General features: G+C 45.2%; 1 protein-coding gene across 1 annotated transcript in view; it reads left to right on the top strand.

Annotated features, from left to right (window-relative positions):
- Positions 1-6: 6 nt before the first annotated feature.
- The window catches only part of APCDD1L (APC down-regulated 1 like), a 28,416-nt gene continuing 9,173 nt past the window's right edge, over positions 7-19,249 (top strand). Inside the window, exons 1-3 of the mRNA XM_019548184.1 lie at positions 7-83; positions 14,621-14,795; positions 17,702-18,260. Of these exons, the coding sequence (XP_019403729.1) occupies positions 47-83; positions 14,621-14,795; positions 17,702-18,260 (771 nt within the window). The 5' untranslated portion in view covers positions 7-46. The remainder of the gene's footprint in view (positions 84-14,620; positions 14,796-17,701; positions 18,261-19,249) is intronic.

The raw sequence follows: 19,249 nt of genomic DNA, 5'->3' as shown, positions 1-19,249 counted from the left end.
CGCTGCGCTGCGCGGGTGTCGCGGCCGGCCGGCGGCTCTCGGGACCATGCTCCCGCCCTGGTGGCTCCTGGCGCTGCTGGCAGGTAGGCACCGGCCCGCGAGAGGGGGCAGGTCCGGGGCCGCCGGGAGGGGGACGCTGCCCTGTCCCGGGCTGGGACAGTGGTAGACTTTGTCCGGGGCCGGGGGCGCAGAAAGCACAAACCGCCCTGCAAGGGGGAAGGATGATGTGGGCTGCCAGGTACCAGCCCAGATCCCTCGCTTGCTCTCCTAAGCTCTGGGAGCGGAAGCCGCCCTCTATTTCCAGGGTCTCTGCTCCTTCACAATTGCCAAGTGCGGTATTGAGATCAACAGGTGGAGCGCCAGGGAGATACTTCCAGTGTTATTCAGACCAAACCCGTAGCGATGATGAGAGTATTGAACTTGGCACCGTCCTCCCTGGCAGTGCCCCTGGGCAACAGTCGAAGACGGGTACCATCGCCCCGTGGATGGGTAAACGGGGTCCACGGCTAACTTCGCATCCACGTGAATTTCTGTTCCGCGTCCACTGAAGGTCAGAGCTGTGGGCTCTGCAAGCCACGCTCCGTTCAGATAACGAAGATGCAACAAGCCACTCATGGACATGACAAAACCTGGGGATGCAGGGACACTGTTGTTGCCTAACCTTGCCTCTAAGCGCTCCGAGTAACAAAGATGATTTTCCCTCCTTTACAATTTCATAACCTGGTATTGCACCATTCATTTTGAAATGTTTTGGTGCTGATGCCTGGAAACTGAAATACTCCAGTGAGGCATTTTTAAAGAGTGATATCTTCTGACTGCTTCAAATAATGTAGACTGCAAATAACTTAACCTCCCAATTTCACAGGCTTTAAACTGAGAAGCTGGAACCAGAGTCATGCTTTACAGTTCAGTCTCCGGCAGTATTTTTAGCTAGGAGAAGGGGGTTTAATAGAGATAATTAGTGCTTTCCAGCTGTTGATTTCTTAGTGTTATTTGTAAACCTTCAAATATTCCATTTTCAAATCCATGAAGAGTTTTTTTGTGTGTTTTTTTTGGGGGGGGGGAGTGAGTAGGGAGTAAGGAAACTGAAAAAACCAAAGGGGTAAGAAAACCAAAAAACCCAAAGGGACCAGGGCACAGCAGCACTTAGGTGCTTTCTAATTTTGAGGTTGACTTTCACAGTGGTGGTATCTCATCCGTGAAAGCACTGGCTTTGTACATGACATGTGCTATGTTGTGGGGAAATACAGGAACCCACTGAAAGCAAATCCTCTTTCCAAACTTTGTTCTGCCAGATGCAGCCTCTTCTAGCATTGGATTCCAGCTTTGGTTTTCTCCATAGTAATTTCTGGCTTTTGAAAATCTCCTTACTCAACAATTTGTGCTTGCGGGGAAAATATAGAAACCACAATGTATTTTTTTTCACTTGTGCCTTTTTTTACATCTCAGCCCTGTTTTTATCTATATCTGTATACTTTGTAACATGCCTAAGCTGTCATTATGGAAAAGGCAATAGAGTCAAATCACAGGATCCAATATAATACATTAGTTGTTGATTTTTTGGCCAGGGTTGAAATAAAGATTAAAAAAAACAACAACCTAGCAAGTTAAAAATAAATTAGCAAGCCAACGTGACCTCAACTGAACATTCAACAGAATACAGTTCTATTAATTGGCTACCGAGTTATATCTAATTCACTTGGTATTATTTTGTACTGGAGTCTCTTCCTTGTCATATAACTGGATGCAGTGTTGATCTTATCTTAGCACTGGTGCCAGAATTTTCAAACTTAAAAAAGAAATGTTGGAAGGGAAGCATAGGTCTTCTGTGTTAAAGCCATCTTGGAAAAACATGCATGAAAAATACCTGTGCAGCGCTCTGAAATGTAAGGACTTTAATGTGAGCCTGAGTAGAAACCAAACACGCTGCTTGTGACATTTGGAGGATGAGGGGTTCTTTGGTGAAGGCAGGGACAAAATCAGAGGCAATGACCTATTCAGAGCAATTGGTTTGATGGTGTCCATTGTTTATTCTGCAATGCATGCCGTCTTTATCTTCAGCATTATATGAAAGAGGGAGAGAGGAGAGCCCGCTCATTGCTGCCTGGAAGTCAGTGGTAAAGCTTCCATTAGCGAGCTTCAGATCTGAGCTGACTATCTTTTTTAAGGGTCTTTTGCCCTCACTGAGATCATCAGAAGTTTTGTCGCCGGTGCCTTTTGGAGAAAATGAGTGGCCTGGTTTAGATTAGACATTTAAACAAGGAGTGTCTGAAGAAGACTGAAGTGAGAGAGACGTCACCTCTACTGGGGTGCAACAGGTCTGCGTGGAGGAACTGAGGAAAGCAATTGTATAGTGAAGCAAATGCCCAGCTTCACAGGAGGGATGCAGCATTGCACAAAAGACCCTAACTGAGGAGCACAAAAAAGTATTCAGACAAGAAGCTTAATGTGCTTCTGGATTCCTTCTATCAGAGAAACTAACTTTTTCTGTAGCCCCAGGCTCATAATCCTTTATTTCTGATGCGAAGGAATTACAATGGTAAGAGCAAGGGGGCACCAGATTTCTGTGGAGCATAGGTAGCTTTGCAATTAAACTGAATGACATCCTACAAAATGAGATGTGAGGGAGAGCTGTAGAAGAGAGGGTTCTGCAGAGCAAGTCCTGTCTGTTCCTTCATTATCTAAATTGCTTTCATTCATATGCAATTTAACCTTTTAGCTCAACCTTTTGATCTGATTACTTTTTTGTTCAAGTACAACAGTACTTTTTTTTTTTTACCTTAGCAGATAATATGCTGGTTCTTACAGTTTCTTCTGAAAAAAAACATGTACAGGCACTCCATTCTGGTGAGCTTCTGCTCACTGTGACTGCTGACAGTAGTAAGGTCGGCCACCAAACCATGTGCAAAACATCCACTCAAGGCATTTTATGCACTTCCAAGACGGGTCATGTCCTTTCCTTCATCCATATCCCATGCTACTGTTGAAGGTTTGCCCACACCACCCACTGAAATCATGGTGAGCAGTGAAGGAGTGAAATCTTGGCCTCCTTGAGGTCAGTGGCAAACTCCCAAGGAGCCAGGATTTCACGTTATATCCTGAGATCAATGCACACCTGGCAATCCCACTGGTGTCATGGGGATTCAGGCTATTCTCGCACAGATGTCCTTGAGATTTTGGGGTGGATCACTGGCAGGTTCTGGCTTCTGAGGGTTGTCTTGGTGCTCTTGAAAAAAAACACAATAACACTTTATTTTCAAAGGTTTTCATAGATTTTTTTTTCCTGTTTGGCTGCCTGGAAAAGGCCAATGAAAATATAAATGACAGCAGTAATTCGTGGCGAGAATGCCCCAAACTTTGTTCATTTCAAGTAGTACAAGTCCTATTATTAGATTATGCTGCATGCTGGTTGAATGTCGGCTTTAATTTCAGTATCCATCAACAGCATTTAGGAGAACTGGAATACATCAAAAATTGGCCAATGTTGACAGGCAAAACAGTAGACTGAAATTTCAGGCTATCTAGAAACCACACCCAGGACCCCAAAACACATGTTGAAATAACTGTAATGCTGTGCTTTAACCGACCAAGTACCCTTTTTTCTGTGGTCTCTTAAGTTAAATATTTTCCTCTTGTTCTTTTATTTTGGTGTACATGTCCCTAGTGTAGTGCCATATATCAACTGAGATACACATCTGAAATCTATTCCAGGATGATGCTTGCTAACATTACCCAACTGCAGCACATTTTCTTTATGAGTAGTCCCTTACTTTCATAGTCCTCTATCTGGTAGTCTTTAAGTGGTGGAATCAAGGAGAATACTCTTATGCCATTAGTAGACAACACTGTTTGTTCCTATTAATTTTATTATGACAGAGTAGGCATCCCATTATATTAAGTGTTGTACAAGTGTGGATCAAAATGATGGTTCTGTCCCCGGAGAGCAGATCTGTAAATGCTTCGTCTGCCTAAAATTGACTCTGGGGGATTTTCAAGTGTGCTGAAGTAGCTGAGAGGCCAACGCCCTGTTAAGTATCTATCTGTATTTTTGGGTGCCTTTGAAAATCTGGCCCCTCACTGTTTTCCTTCTAGTTTAATAAAATCAGATTGTGCAACTCTTGCTCCAATTGATGAACAATTACTTAAGCAAGCAGTTCCATAGAAGACAATAGGCTTTCTTGGGAGAGCAACGGCTCCGCAGTGACAGCGAGGAGCTGGCGTTCTGGCCCAAGGCAGTTCGTGATGAAAAGGGCTATTAGAACGGCCAGGCCTTCTCTCTGCCAAGGCGGGCTTTCTCTCTATTATACATTCACTAGTGCTTTGTGCCTTCCGCTCCAAGCCACGCCAAGCGAATTGGCTTCTGCAGCCTGATAGATCCTTGATGTCAAAAAGTTTACCCCGCTTTTCAGCCTACATTGTTCCTTTCTTCATTCACTTCCAACAGAACCCCTTTATTCATGGGAAGAAATTCCTCCCTTTCTTTGGTGTTTATACTCCCTGAATATTTATAGACTGTTATCATGTCCATCCCCAGTTGTTCCTCTGCCAGGCTATGTGTGCTGAGCTCCTTTAATCTTTCCTTGTAACTCAATTCCTCCCACCCCCTAATCATTTCTGTTGTTGTACTCTCAACTCCTGCCAGTGCCCTTACTCATTTTGCTTTGAGTAAATGCTATATTTATGTTAATATGATGTGGTGGGTGGTCCCTTCTGTGCTCATGATCCATGTGAGTGATTTAGACATTTGAAATGAGGCTGGCATTTCATCGCCAAGCCGTCGTCTGATTACCAGTTTCGCTTTTCAAAGGTCTCCAGGAAAAAGTGTGCTTAGCCATCACTATTAAAGCGGGCTATGATGGCCACTAATAAATAGGATTGGCCAAATTGCCGGTGAAACGACTGTTCAAAACCATGTGCCTGATGTTCTTTTTAAGTTTCCATCTCTTCTAAATTAAGGTGCGATTTTCACTACCGTCAAAAATATGAGTCGCAGGTTGAGGTTGTAAAACACTTCCATTTTATCAAGTCTCAATGATAGCACCAGCCTTCGATGGCATTACGTTTTGTTTTTCTAAAGACGTGCAACGCCGTGACCCGAACCCCACCATTTAGGCCTTGCGAAGGCAAGAGATGGTCTCGTTAACTGAATCTGTGGAATCAAAAATCCGCACAATTGCTAGTGCTCCAGGAAGAAAAAATAAACTTAGGTTTCCTCTTTCTCTCTCTCCCCCTCTCTCTGTTTTGGTTTTACGCATAGGTTTCCCAGCACCAAACTTTTACAGCAAGCCAGGTCAGAGTTTAACATAGCTCACAAAGCAGCAGTGTTACTTCAGCTTACCAGCTTTCTTTACAGCCTCCTGAGGCTGAACTGGGGAGACAAATCGGTTATCTCCTCTGTTCTTAATCTCCGCAACCCCCTTGTCTCTGTGTGTTGAGTCCTGCAGGTTCACGTAAGCATCAGAAATTACCACAAGGGGAGCTCCGTGTCCGGTTTTACCCATTTCTACGAATATCAGATAAGGGGATAATTCACTTAACTGCATCATGCAGCACCAGTCCCAAGATTTGACCTCTTGTTTGAATTCTAGCAAGCTTCTCCCTGGAGACATAAATGTACTGAGTTAGTTTGCCTGCACCATTAGCAAAACTGACTGCATCAACATCAAGGCTTCTGGAGCAGCCTTGTAGTACTAATGAGTTGCTGCAGTTTTAAGGCACTTCAACAGAGAATTGGTCTTAGTTCACAGCAGGACAAATCCCCGTGAGCACACTTGTCCGTTATCCTGGAAGCGCCCCAACCATCCTGGCCAGTGTGGACTGGCAGAGACACAACACCCTTAGCTAAATACAATGTTACCACTGAGCTGACCACAATGGTGGAGCCTACCAAGGGCTGGATGCCCAGATGGCATTGCTTGAAAGTTCTCTTCTGGACATTTTGACCAAGGTGGCTGTGGAAAAGCGCTTCCAATTTTTGATATTTTGGTTAAAAAAAAAAAAAGAAGGCAGTGAATTGCTTATGGATCACAGCCACCTAGGAAAACGAGTTATTTGTGAAGTATTTTCAAGTAAAAATGAGTAAACCCTGCTTTTGTGCAATGGGGGAAAAAAAGGGAAATTCTGATTAGTGTAACATTGGTAGGTGAAAGCGCGCCGAGATTGCTTGGTGGAATGTGCTTCCTGCTACTACGTGCAGTTTTATTAGCACGCTTCTCTGGCTCCTTGCTGTGATTTCTGGGCGTGCCCTTCTGTTGTGCACGCTTGCGCTTTGGTGGCGAGTGCTAGACAGCCATTCCCTCCTCAGATCCATCCTGTACGCTTTCCCTTGAATCCTTCATTCTCCAGACTTCATGACGCCCTGGGTGATGCAAGCTTAACCTTAAATTACTTGGAGTTGAGTGTTTTCTTGTTCCGGCCCCGATCCTGTGCTAGCAAGGAAAATAGGATCTTTGCAATGAGAGGGAGGATCAAGCGCTGTAGTCTCATTTGTATATTGGGTTAGGCCTGTTTTTGTTTTTTCAGGGTAAACCACCAGAGAGGCCTTTTTATTTAAACAGAGTTAATACCAAGGAAGACCTCCAAGGTACAGGAGAGACTGTCTCTGTCAGTTCCCACACTCCCTACCCCAAATACCATCTGCCTTGTCTCACAGCCCGTCCGGTATCAGTGTGCAGAGAGAGAGAGTTCCCACTGCACAAAGCTGGGATTGAGTGTTGAGCTGGGCAGGTCCAGGGCTGAGGATGCCTGCAAACATCCTCCTTCCTCTCATGTTTCTCTGGACTCAGTGGGCCCTGGCATTTTGTAGGAGGGAGAGCTTGTACTGCAGCTCCAGCATCTCTGTTTAAGTGAGTCAGTTCATCAGGATCGGTCTAAATGAAAAACATAAGATTCAAAAGAATGAAGGTCAAATTCTGCTCTGCTGACATCCAGGCAGGAGCCAGCAGCGTCCAGGCATGACAGGTGAGCAAAGCAGCAGACTCAGTTTGCATTCAGCCTCCAGTGAAGTCAGGTTTGTGAGGGTGGGGTTTTAGACTGAAGCATATTCGGACAGAAAACTCTTCTGGAATGACATCACAATACCAGTGAGCCAAGAGTGGTTGTCTGAAACTATATGATGGATTTACTACAGCTGCTTTCATATCAGAGTGCCTCTGGACATAACAAATTCATCTTGTCACTGGATAAACAAGATACTTCCTGTGCTGTGTGCAGGGGAAGGAGTGCCACCAGCTGAATGCAAATGATGAGATACATCGTGATGGATGAGACAGACAGGTTTTGAAGCACATTTTTAGAAGGAAGTTAAGCTAAAGCAGTTAACTCTTAGAGAAAAGAAAAGAACCCCCCATGCTATCTAAGCCAGCTTGTTTTAATATACCAAAAGTCATGGAGGAAGAACTGAACTTGAAAATGTGTTGTGTAAAATATCTTGTTGACTTCATGTGGTCTTTTAGACCAGCAAGTCTCAAAATTCAGATCTACACAATTTAATGTATGGTTCTTTTCTGTTCTGTTTTAAAAATTTGGGAGAAGTACCCTGCAACTGTAGAGCGTTTCACTGTGTGCAACGTATGTGCTGGTCCGTTGTTAAAAGGTTAATGAAGAAACACTTCACATTTTCTGTAGTGATCATCACACAAGACACTTTATAAACACTCATGAATTAAGCTTCAGACCTGGGAGATAGCTATGAATAACTATGACCATTTTATAGATGGGCAAAGAGAGGCCCAAAGGTTAAACAATAAGGCAGTGGATAAGGTGCAGTCCAGGCAAATAATTTCCTTCTTTAACTATTTGATCACACTTGGGCTTCACAGTGCAGGCAGTCATTAATCAGGAGGGTATCGAAATGCATGCTTAACTTCATGTGTATGCTTAAGTCCCATTCAAGCCAGTAGGTGTGTGCTTAATCGTACATGCTTTCCTGAGCCAGGGTTGTGGCTGTCCTGAACTAGGGGTTCAATGCTTTTCTGAATTGAGGCCTGTGCTTACAGACGCAGGGAAGGCAAAATTGTGTGGTTCTTCATTTTCTCATTATATTCTAGTCAAGTTTTATAACTTCAGTGATTTTAATATACATCTAGCTCTTCCTCGCTATGTCGTGCTCTTGGGAAGCTCCTTATTTGGAGTGTATTAAAAATATCACAACTCCAATCTCTACACAAATGTAAAAGAAATTGATTTGCTAAACATTTTTCTTGCTCTTAAAAGAACAATTACTCCTTTAGCGGCTAACCCCAAATCCATTCTGCATGCTCTTGGAACAGGGGAATGGCTGAGAAATGCCACTTTGCTATTTAATAAAGTCTGCGTGAGTAAGTGTAATTCACTTATGCAGAATACACCAGTGTGCTTTTTGTATTCATGGGCTTGTGCAGGTTTGAACATTCCTCACAGTATTTAAAAGGTTTTGTGTCATTCGTAAAGAAAGTAGTATGTAATTTCCTGTGGCTGTGGTCATTGATCTCATCCATGCAAATGGGTGACTAAGTGAAACATTCGAATTATAAATGGAAATAATAAATTTTGACCATAGGAGGCAATAACATTTACCAGATTAAGCAATTTAGCTCTGGAAAGAGTTGATCTATAGTAACTAATATTGTTGCAAGCAGTAAAGTAGGCATATTCCTTTCTAGTTATAGATGAAAAAAGATGTCTGACTCAGTGCAACTTTTTTTCCAAAGCCAATCTACTTGGTTAAACACAAATAAAATTTACCTCCAACAGGGCACCCTAAAATATTTTTTCCTAGAGTTTCCTTCCACCTTTAAAAGTGGAGAAGTGGAGTCAGTGGAGCAGGTTGCCTGTACCCAGCGGGAGAGCTGTGCACAGTACGACCTTGTTAGAGCAGTTGTAGCCCTTAGCCAAGGAAGTCCCATGTTAACACTTACGGGAACTGGTTTGCATGAGGTCTGCAGGCCCTGCCACTTTGTTAGTTGATACCTTTTGAAAGGATGAATGTGCAAATGAGTGTGCAAAATGCCTCCCTAAGTGTTCATATGAATGGGGCCATTGCAAATGGCTTGGGGTCTGATCCAGCTGCTAGTAACACCAGTGAACACCAGGTTGGGCTCCAAGCAGGGTCGCTGGCTGACACAATGAGGTGATGTACATGCGCAGTAAGAGCTGCTTGTGCATACAGGGCTCTCTCTTTCGGACTGAATAGCAGGGGTCGAAGACAGGCATTCTCCTAGTTATAGTGACCTACCTAACTTGCCGTGAGAAAAATAAATTTTTGCAGCTTGGTTGCGGTTTGAAATTCTGATTTTATGGTCATTTCACAGTGGCCCCACCTCTTGGCACTGATTGGTGGAGAGGCCACAGGGGGAGGAGGGACATGGGGGCAGCCACCATCTCAACTTCTGGCTGCCTTCCACACAGCTCCACCCTTCAGCGCTGATTGGTGCAAAGGTATGTAAGGGCCAGCATTTTATTTTAAGTTTTATTTTTATTTTTTTGATTTCCTGGGAAATCTCAGCCAATGCCATTTTTCATGGTGACCATAGATTTAAATAGGTCTGTACCTATTAATGATCATTTTGCCCCTTGCGGTCAAAGGATGTTTTCCTTCTTTCCCAGCTTGAACCTTCTCCTTTGCATGCCCCTTAAACCAAAGAGTAAGTGGATTCATGGATGGGTTTACTTTGGAGAGGAGCGAGCAGCTGTTCTTGTCTACCTTTGGCAGTGGCTTGAATGGCAGGATGGCAGACACCTTATATTACTCTGATTTAGAATAGAAATGGTCCAAAACTACAATGTTTAGACCTGACTTGGCAATCTTCCAAGTTATGGGGAGGAGGGGGTATCTGCAGAGTATTCAAGGTGGGGAGCAGCTATTATACATGGACATGAGCAGTAGCTGTTCTGAAGTCTGGTGGTGCATGGACTCAGGAGTGTTGTTCCGGACTGCTGTGGAGCAAGTTTTTAACTCCTGGCAGTCTCTCTCTCTTCTGTATGCTTTCTCTCTCTTTTGTTGAGTTTTACACCCAATTATAAGAATGCCCTTTTCCTATTGAACATTTCAAAATAATGTGGTTAGGTAGTGAAAATGCCTGTGCTCTAGAACAGTGGTTCCCAGCCTTTTTTATACTGTGGACCAGCACGGTTGTGGGACGGGGCGCACCGAGCCAGCTGCCTCCCTCCTGGGGCTGCTCTGCCACCCAGCTTTAACTCTGCACATGACTGCCGGCAGCAGAAGCCGCTCACCCGGGTGGACAGATGGGGGTCCGAGCAGGGGGCTCATGCCATGACCCAGCAGCCAACTCTTCGCAGCCTAGTGGTTGGGAATCTCTGCTCTAAATCAATGGTTTTCAACCTGCATACCCCTGGGAGTTTGCAGACTATATCTAAAAGGTCCGTGAAAGATGAATATGATCAATCAAAAGTGTGCGAATACCCCCTTACAGTTCAAAGGATTTAATGTACCTCCATTAAACATTTTTAGGGGTCTGCAAATGAGAAGAGTTTGAAAATCACTGCTCTAAAGCAACATAGGCTTATGCAATTCTAGCAAAAGTCGATAAAGGCAGGTTTCAATTAAACAGCAGATTAGATTGAAAAACAAAGTACATATTTGCTGGATAGCACTGGGCCTCATTCTGCTCTATTACAGAAATGTGAATGTGGATTAACTCCATTAATTCTTAGAGAGTGATTCCACTTCTATGTTTCATAACCAAGAGTAAAATTTGGGCTGTTAACTCTAGTACCTACAGTCATAACAAATATTTGTATGGTGTAGAATAAGGAATTCACTTAGTTTTTAAAAGCAGCTGAATTCAAATTCTCCTTTCATTGAAAGATCTTGACATCAGTGGAGACCCTTTAATCCAACCTCAGTTAAGTAAGCTTTGTGACACCCTGTGAGGCAAAGTTTTGCATATTTTGAGGATGAATGAAGAAAATGGGATGCAGGGGAGTGAATAATTTGCCTAAGATCACAAGGCTAATTGATGGCAATATTGGGACAGAACTCAGCGACTTGACTCCCAGCAATAACCACTCAGCTATGAGATAGCCAACATACGGCTTCAAGATGCAAGCGATGTTGGCTAATCCTGTAAAGGCTCCTAATGTTTCAGAATGTAGCAGTTAACTCACTGAACTGGGTTTTGTCATTCAAAACGATCCCTTTTTCATTTTGGACTACATGGCCCAGGTCAACAGCTCTCTTCAAGAAACACTAATGCAAGGCATTTAGCGGGGATGCCGGCTCCCTTTGCTAAATACAAAGTGCTTGTGTCTCTTTTAGCATTCACACTGTAAAAGCTATATGACCCTGTTTCAAGTGTCTGGGCAGTGGTGTTTTAGACTAACTGCCCTTCCCCTAGTGCAAATGGCAGTTTTACAGACAAGGTGACTTGACCTATAAACCTAAAATCCTCTTTGAAGGGAAGACTCTCTTAGCTTCCCCAGGTGTTCAGAAATTGCACATGAGAAGCTTAATGACTCAGGCTGTCTTACTTTCCTGGGGATTTGTATGCTTAACTATGGCAAATATAGGAGCTGAAAAATGATCAGGCAGGTGATTTAACCTGGAGTTTTCTCTAAATGAAATTTAACTTTTTCAGGGTAGTAGTACAGATAGTTAAAATGCCTGAGCCTGAATTGATGCAGTCTTTGCAGTTTAGTCCAAGATGTGTAGATTGAATGGATAAGCAAGTGAACAGACACTCACTTCTGATTCCAGAAATGCAGCCACATGTCTGCAGTGGCCCAGGCCAGAAGCCGGGGTGCGCTAGAGCACGCCTCCCTGCTTGGTTGGAGCAGACAGCTTGGGTCAAAGTTAGCCTGCTCACCCTGTAAGGATGGGGGGTGGGGGTTGTAGGGGAATTGCAAAGCATCCTGGGATGCTGAGGGACTGTGAGTTATCTTAGTCTGGAGGGGATCTGGGACGGAAGTTCAGTAAACTGATTTAACCTAAATCAGTTAAGTCTGATACTACATCCATCCAGGTTTATCTGAAACTGGTTTGAAAGTGGTTTATGAGCGCTGAGCTTCTCTTGTGTTACAGATTTGAACCGGTTTCCAATTACTTCTCTCAGTTTATGTATAATTTCTGTCCCTAGCCTATATAACCAATATATTAAATTCTCCTCTTCCTTTATAGAAAGCTTAGGGAGCAACTCTGTCTCTCAGCTTTGATAGCTGAATTTAATGCCTACATTTTCCAGCCGGTTGCTAAATTTCAGAGTTCAGCCAGAGTAAAAGAGACTCTGACTGGGTTAATGAAATGAATGCAGCTGAATATAAGTCTGGAGTGATACCAAACCCAGGGACATTTCTTTGTTAGATGGGTCAATTGTACCCTTGGGATAAAAAGTCACAGTTTCAGGAGTTTACATGAGAAAGGTCTCTCATTTATTCCTAATGGTCCCACACCTATTCAGGTCTAACTTGGGCAAACTCCCAATGACTCTACCAGAAGTTTGCCCAAGTAAAGACTAAATACAAACCTAAGGCAGGGCTTCAGGAGCTAGCTGAGCATTCACATATCCCCTAAGCCGATAACATCCGTTGTTGCGGGAAATGAGGTAAGTGACAGAATTACCGTCCTTCTGGGGGGCGACAGGCAAGTCTCACATTCCCATGCTGTAATTCCCTGTCTCTGTTGCTGCTTCAACAATAGATTAAGAAGGGGAGAGAGCGAAAGCAGAGCAAAGACCTGTTGGAAACTCTCAGCTGAAAACAACAGGGTTCCATTAATCTCTTAGCTGATCAGTAAAGTAAAAATTATTATACAGCTCTAACACTGTGACCGGAGAGAAAATCCTTCTGTTTCTGTTTTAACTAGTTCTTCTTGTGGGTCGTGAACAGCATGTGCCCAGTGCATATGCCAGCTGTGCCAGCGAAAGCAGCTTCTGGGTACACAAGGGCTTTTGTTGTTGTTGCAGGTGTTGGGCCTCAGGCACTCAGTAGATCTCCATCAGGCTTTCTATTGGGGGACCTCTGCTTTTCTGCACATGCAGTGCCTGATCTGGGAAGCTTGCCATTTAACGGATTATGGTGCAGTGACCGCTCTGGATTAGAATAGGGGCCCATCCAAGGTGATCATCCACTTGGGACTCTGCAGTGTCACGCAGCCAGATCTAATTGGAAATCAGCAAGGTTCAGCACTTCCCTGTTGCGCCAAGACATGTGTCTGCTTGCGGGTGTATGAGATGCTATGAAGTTAAAGGGGGTGGGGTTTGAAGGAGCACGCCCCAGCCTTGTTGCTGTGGGCAGCAGGCCGGCTGCTTATGACGGCAGTGAGCAGAGTACGGAGCACTCCTGTCACTCAGCATGTTAGGCAAAACAGTCATTATGCTGTATAATGGAAGCAGTGATAGTAATAGCTTTGCCTTTACAATTAAAACACTTTGGCCTTGCCCCAACCTTCATTTACAATAAGCATTTTGGTATTTGTCTGAGCTGTCTGCAGAACATGACTGTAGACAGGGTCGTATTCTACTCACATTTCCTCCTAGTAGGACTTTTGCTCACCCGAATTGCGTATCAGTTACTTCCTTGGCCTCTTGCTTTCCTCCAGCCCAGAGCTGGCTGCACTTCTGGTATACATGACATGTTAGGGTCATTTAAGGTGACAGGCACTGCATTACATTTGACATCTTATTTCAACTCCGTTGTAACCGTTTTCTACATTTCTAGTCTTTGAACAAAAATGCATCTTCCTAAAAGGAAGAAATCCATTAACATTACTTTCTTGGAAGTGTGCTGTAAAATCCACACCAAATTGAGGAAAAGTATCAAAGTATGACAAAACCATGCTGACGCGTGTCCCTTAAAGCACTGAATGATTTAGCAATCAGGACTTGTAGCAGAGATGATAGCTTTTATTAGACTAACAAGTTTTTTTCAAAAAAAAATTCTTTACATTTTTTTTGCAAAAATCTTGTTGGTCTAATAAAAGATATCATTTCTACTGCAGGTCCTGACTGCTTTTTCCTCTAGTCCAATGCGGCTACAACCTGGATACCTGAATGATTTAGGCACACACACAAGTTTCTTTGGGAGAGGGCTGTATATCTTAGAGAACAGTGTCATGGGATTTGATGAACACTTTTTAATGAACATTAATGCTACTCATGATGTAGACAAGCTGGAGATGTTTTAAGGAGCCTTGATTGCTGGGCTTTTGGGACTGCAAGGCACAGATTTGTCTTTGTTCTCTGACTCCACCCTCTCAATCAAGAGCTATCATGAAATTGTCTTCTCCACTCCCACAGCTGTCTTAGCTCATTATCCAAACTCCAAAAGGAGCATAAATGGATGACCTGATAATGCTGGGGCTCATGACCTACCTGTGAAAGGTTGGCTACAGATTGGGCTCTTCAAGCTGCGCCTGTGACAGTCATTGTCACTACAGACAGAACTGCTTTTTTTCAGTGTCAAGTTATAAGACAGGGGGAAGCAGTGTCAGGCCTGAATCTGAAGGATCTGGTCCAGACATGTAGAGGCAGGAACAAAAAAGACCTAGTGTGACATAGCAAAGAGCAGCGCCTTAATGGTCTAAACAGAACAGGCAGGGCTCCAAGAACCTTTAATTAAAGCAATAGATTCAACTCAAATGTAGGAGCAACTGCATCCACTCTGAAAGCCTCTCTCTTCTTTTAAGCTTATGCATCTGGCAAGAAGCGATGGGACGTTCCCACCTCTCAGGCTGAGCAGCACAGCACTGGAAAGCTGCAGTGGGAGCCCCAGTGCCAGTACCACCTGCGCCACCTTCAGGACAGCACTAGGATTTCAGCTCTCCTTCCGCCCCGGCTGGAAGGTCACTGGATTTCTACAGGGTGAGCATCCCGAAAGCTCAGGCAGCTTTGAAAACCATCTGTCCCTTCCCTACCTCCTCCCCAGGTCCTGAACTGCAAGCTCATCTTCCTCAGCAGCACTTGACTGGGCTCACCACTGTGTTCAGCTGAAGTGTTATGTATGTGCTTCTGGTGATGGCCCTATGTAAGGATATGCCTGTGAACTGCCTGCAGCTGGGAGCCAGCCCCAAATTAAGCCCCCAGAGGGGAACATCCTTGCTGGTGGTTCAATCAGTGCAGCTGGAACAATGTGGTTTTTTTTTTTTGTTTGTTTGTTTTTTGCAGATAGCCCTTTACTTTAATATGAGGCCAAACTCAAATCCTTGTTAGCAGCTCCACTCTGCCCCTGGCACAGGCTGCAAATCCAGAACCAGATTCTGCTTCCAGACTCGCTTGCCCCGTGATGTACTAGCTCTGCCAGGGAGAAAGGGGCAGGTGCTGCCCATTATTGCAAGCCATGCTCAGGTTTCTGTATCATTTACCATCTTGTTATAGAAGAGGCTTCAGCATGGTCATGAGTCTGGCTGTTTCTGGGAGCCTTTACTAGTTAAGCTTTCTGCTCCAAACAATGGAACAAAATCCACCAGTAAGCATGGTAGTGATGACATTGAACCCCAGTGCTTCCCACCTGGGCTGCAGATTCCTAGATGTAGCAAAGGGGAGGAAAATAAAAGCCCCCAGAAGCCTCCTGAAAAGTCCCCATTTGGGCTGTACTCCTAAACTAAACCTCTGAGATCAGGATGTGTGCTGAGGACTGCCATAGCCCCCATGTTAAACTACTTTCCAGACACCTGTACAAAACACCCACACTCAACTAAGTTTCCAGACTCCATTCTACTTATCGGTTAGTCACCCTACAAGTTAAACTAAAAGAGCTGCTTGCTGCCGCCCATGCCCATCTGAACAGAGCAAACTCCCAAACTTGAATAAGAATTGTAGCCCCAGAAGGCAACTTTATAGTCTCCTAGCCACCCTTAATTGGCTAATCAGCCCTCTCCCTCTGACCCAGATGGAGCCTTGCAGTCAGCACTGCCACTACTGCTCTTCCAGTTGCTTGGAAAATCTGCCCAGCGTTACCCTAGAGTTAAAACATGTTAGTCTCCATAGGCAAGATCCTCAAAGGAACTCAGGGCCAGATCCAAAGGAAGGATTAGGTGCCTTAAGTAGAATTTAGGCAGCATATAAATGCTTTCATCTAATGTTATGGCCCTGAAATCCCCTGCACAGCTGGTGCTTCTCCCTGGAGGCATGTAAACTCTGCTCAGTGCCTCAGCTTTGAAACTTAAAAGTTGTTCAGACTCTCAAACTCTGCTTTGCACAGACCCAGGTGCACCTCAGTCATGACACGTGCCTGCTACCCTTCCTTCGCCCTCCCAGCCTGACCATGATCCTCAAGCTAAGCGCCCTTCTTTTGAGGGGCTCGATCCAGGCCTCGGGGTGCATAAGCACCCGCTGACAGTATTGGCCTCCTCCCAACATGCAGCAGCACAGTGATGTGTGGTGGGCATGTGCGCGGAGGGTCATCCCCTCTATATCCAGCAGCTCAGGTTTAAAGGACTTCCCTGGAGGAAGGAGACCCAGGCTCCACTCCCCCAATCAAATGTTTTCTATCAAACCCAGCCTCCCAGACCCACTCATGCAAGTGCGCTAACCACTGGGCGGCCGCACCAGTCTTCCTCACTCTCTCTTTCTGGCCAAATGAATCTTGTATTCTGTGCAGAGGAAGAGCATCAAGGAGGGTGAAGAGTGGGTTATGCCCCAATGATTAGAGCACTTGCCTGGGTCAGGGGACATGCAGTCTGAACTCTCAGGGCAAGGAAAGAACTGAACCTGGGTGTCAGGCATCCTGAGCAAGTGCTGTAACCACTAGGCCCTAGTTGCTCTCAGTATTCATGAGGCCTAGAAACTTGGTTTAAAAACGTCTGAAGGCAGGAACTCCCCCTGCAACTGCAGAAGCCAGGGCTTGATGTGAGACTCCTGATAAAATCAGGAGAGTTGATGGTTCCTGGGGACTGAGGAAAGAGCTTTAATAGCAGCAGTGTGCATCACCCATTAATCCCTTTCACAAACCTAGGTCAGGCCTCCCTTTTGCTAGGGAGGGTTGCTCTGTTGTCAGCTGGGGGGAGAATATCTCCTGGTTTTTTACTCAAGGGCAATTCCTGTCCCAGTTGCCTGATTCCTCTGGGCCCCTAAAACAGAAACATTGACTGCTTGTTTGTGAAACCATTTACTTAATTATTTGTTTTTAAATGTTGTGTCTCAGGCCAAATCAGTTCCTAAGCCCATGGATAGTTTCATAGTTTCTAGGGTCGGAAGGGACCTGAGCAGATCATCTAGTCCGACCCCCTGCCATGGCAGGAAAGAGTACTGGGGTCAAACAGCAGAGCTTAGCTGTTCAGGCCGTGTGATGTTACCACCACCAAGTATCCTACCTCCCAGACTCATCATCAGTCTTGGGTTTCAGATACTCCCAAATCCATGGCAGGCATCCTGCATGCAAGTCCCAAGCCCAGAGGCCTTGGGGTTCAGCTGTCCCCTAGTCTTGCTTGCCCCCAGCCAGAAGGCCATAGGAGCAAGCTATAGGGAAAGCCTGAGAGCAATCGCTTATTGCCATAAAAGGTGTAGCTGAGATCCTCCCATTGGGTGCCCATCCGCAGTGCAATTGGCATGTCTCTTTTCTCCAGCCACGCTTTGGTCACTGGAGGGATGGTGGCAACAGGGCCCTTGATGTCTTGGGGAAGGAAGTGTGCAGTGGCAAAATCCTTTCAGCCTGGGAACAGAAGAGGCAAGCGCCCCACTAGTTTCTTGGTAGAGAGAAGCAAGGTGATATGCAGCCCCAGCTCTTTATTCAGGACATAAGGACTCTTTCCTTTCCTCTCTGCCCTTAGCTGTGAGGTGCGGCCAGGACCAGAGTTCCTCACCAGATCCTACCTGTTTTACTCCAACCGCCTATTCAAAGCCTATCAGTTCTACTACCGGGATCCATCCTGCGGGGACCCCGCCTACTCCCTGGTCATCAAAGGCAAACTCCGACTGCGCCAGGCCTCCTGGATCACCCGAGGGGCCACTGAGGCAGATTACCACCTGCACAAAGTGGGCATTGTTTTTCACAGCCAAAGGGCCATGCAAGAGATTGCTGCTCAGGTCAACCAGACCTCAGGAGGAGGCTGCAAAGGATTCCTGCCACCTGGACGGTCCTGGGTTCCGGGGGCCCTCTATGAGCTGCTGAGTGCCAAGACAGAGCGAGATTGCACTGCAGCCCTCGGTTTTGCAATGCACGAACTCAGCCTGGTGCGGGTGGAGAAGCATTACCAGCCCCTGCTCCAGCCTCAGCAGGCAGGCAGCAGGGTAGTGGAGGAGCTGTATTTAGGGGACATTCACACCGAGTGGTCAGAGAGGCTCCATTATCGACCGACGGGGTATCAACGCCCTATGCAGAGCGCTATGGTAAGCACATTGTATCTTCTCAGTTCGTACTAGAAACTCCAGCTCAGCTTCCCCGCAGCTCCTTCATTTGAGAAGCATGGGAAGGGTCCCTCAAGATCATAAGCATGCACGCAAAGCAAAGGAAAGACAGGGCAGCGAACCTGCCTAGAAAAGGCAAGCAGGGTGCCAGGTGTGCTCAGAGGCCTAACCACAAAAGTAAGTCCTTGGTTGTATGTAGGTCTGGCACATTTCTGCACTGAGAACTTGGCCCTTGAAAGTACGCAGGTCCAAGCAGTATAGTGAAAAACCATGTGGGAACAGCCCTGTATTGGCAGGGGCATGGAGCTAATAGGTTTTCTTTAGCTTCTCTGTTTCCATTAGAAATGCAGACTCAGATCCTGCACCAAGGTTAGTGAAAATATCAAGTCCTGCAGCATTATAAGCTCCCTGCACTGCTGTTTGTCTTGCGTCCCTTGTTTCAGTTCTTTGTCCTGTCCTTCAGGTTGAAAGAGGAATGAGGAAACAAGCATCGCCCATTAAATCATTATTCCTCAATGTAATGGCATTAGAAGAGGAAATTGCCCTGAATACAATTATGTTATTACGCAGAAATCAAACTTTCACTCTGACATAAATAAAATTAAACAGCAGGCTTAGTTTCTTTTTATTTTTTGCCAGCACACTGGTTCACTTCCAGAAAAATGTATTTTTATCTAAATCATAACGAATCAATTCCGAAATGTGATTGAGCAGTGAGATGGGGAGAAAAACCTTAGTGAACATTACCAGATGGAACAGAAGTAACCCAAATAAAAGGCTTGCTAGGAAGGGAAGGGAAGGGAAGGGAAGGGCTGGGGGTAAGGGAAGCTTCCACCCCCCAATATTGCAACTTCAGAGAGAAAAAAGAAAGGCATAAAATGACAAACCTTGAAGTAACATGCACAGATTGGTATGAACTTGTGTTATCTTAGGCCAAAACTATGTCCATGAGCTAAGCCAGATGATAAACA

The sequence above is a fragment of the Crocodylus porosus genome, unplaced genomic scaffold (assembly GCF_001723895.1).
Source record: "Crocodylus porosus isolate Cpor-Errol unplaced genomic scaffold, CroPor_comp1, whole genome shotgun sequence".
Lineage (NCBI taxonomy): Eukaryota > Metazoa > Chordata > Crocodylia > Crocodylidae > Crocodylus > Crocodylus porosus.
This window is presented reverse-complemented; position numbering and strand designations above follow the sequence as displayed.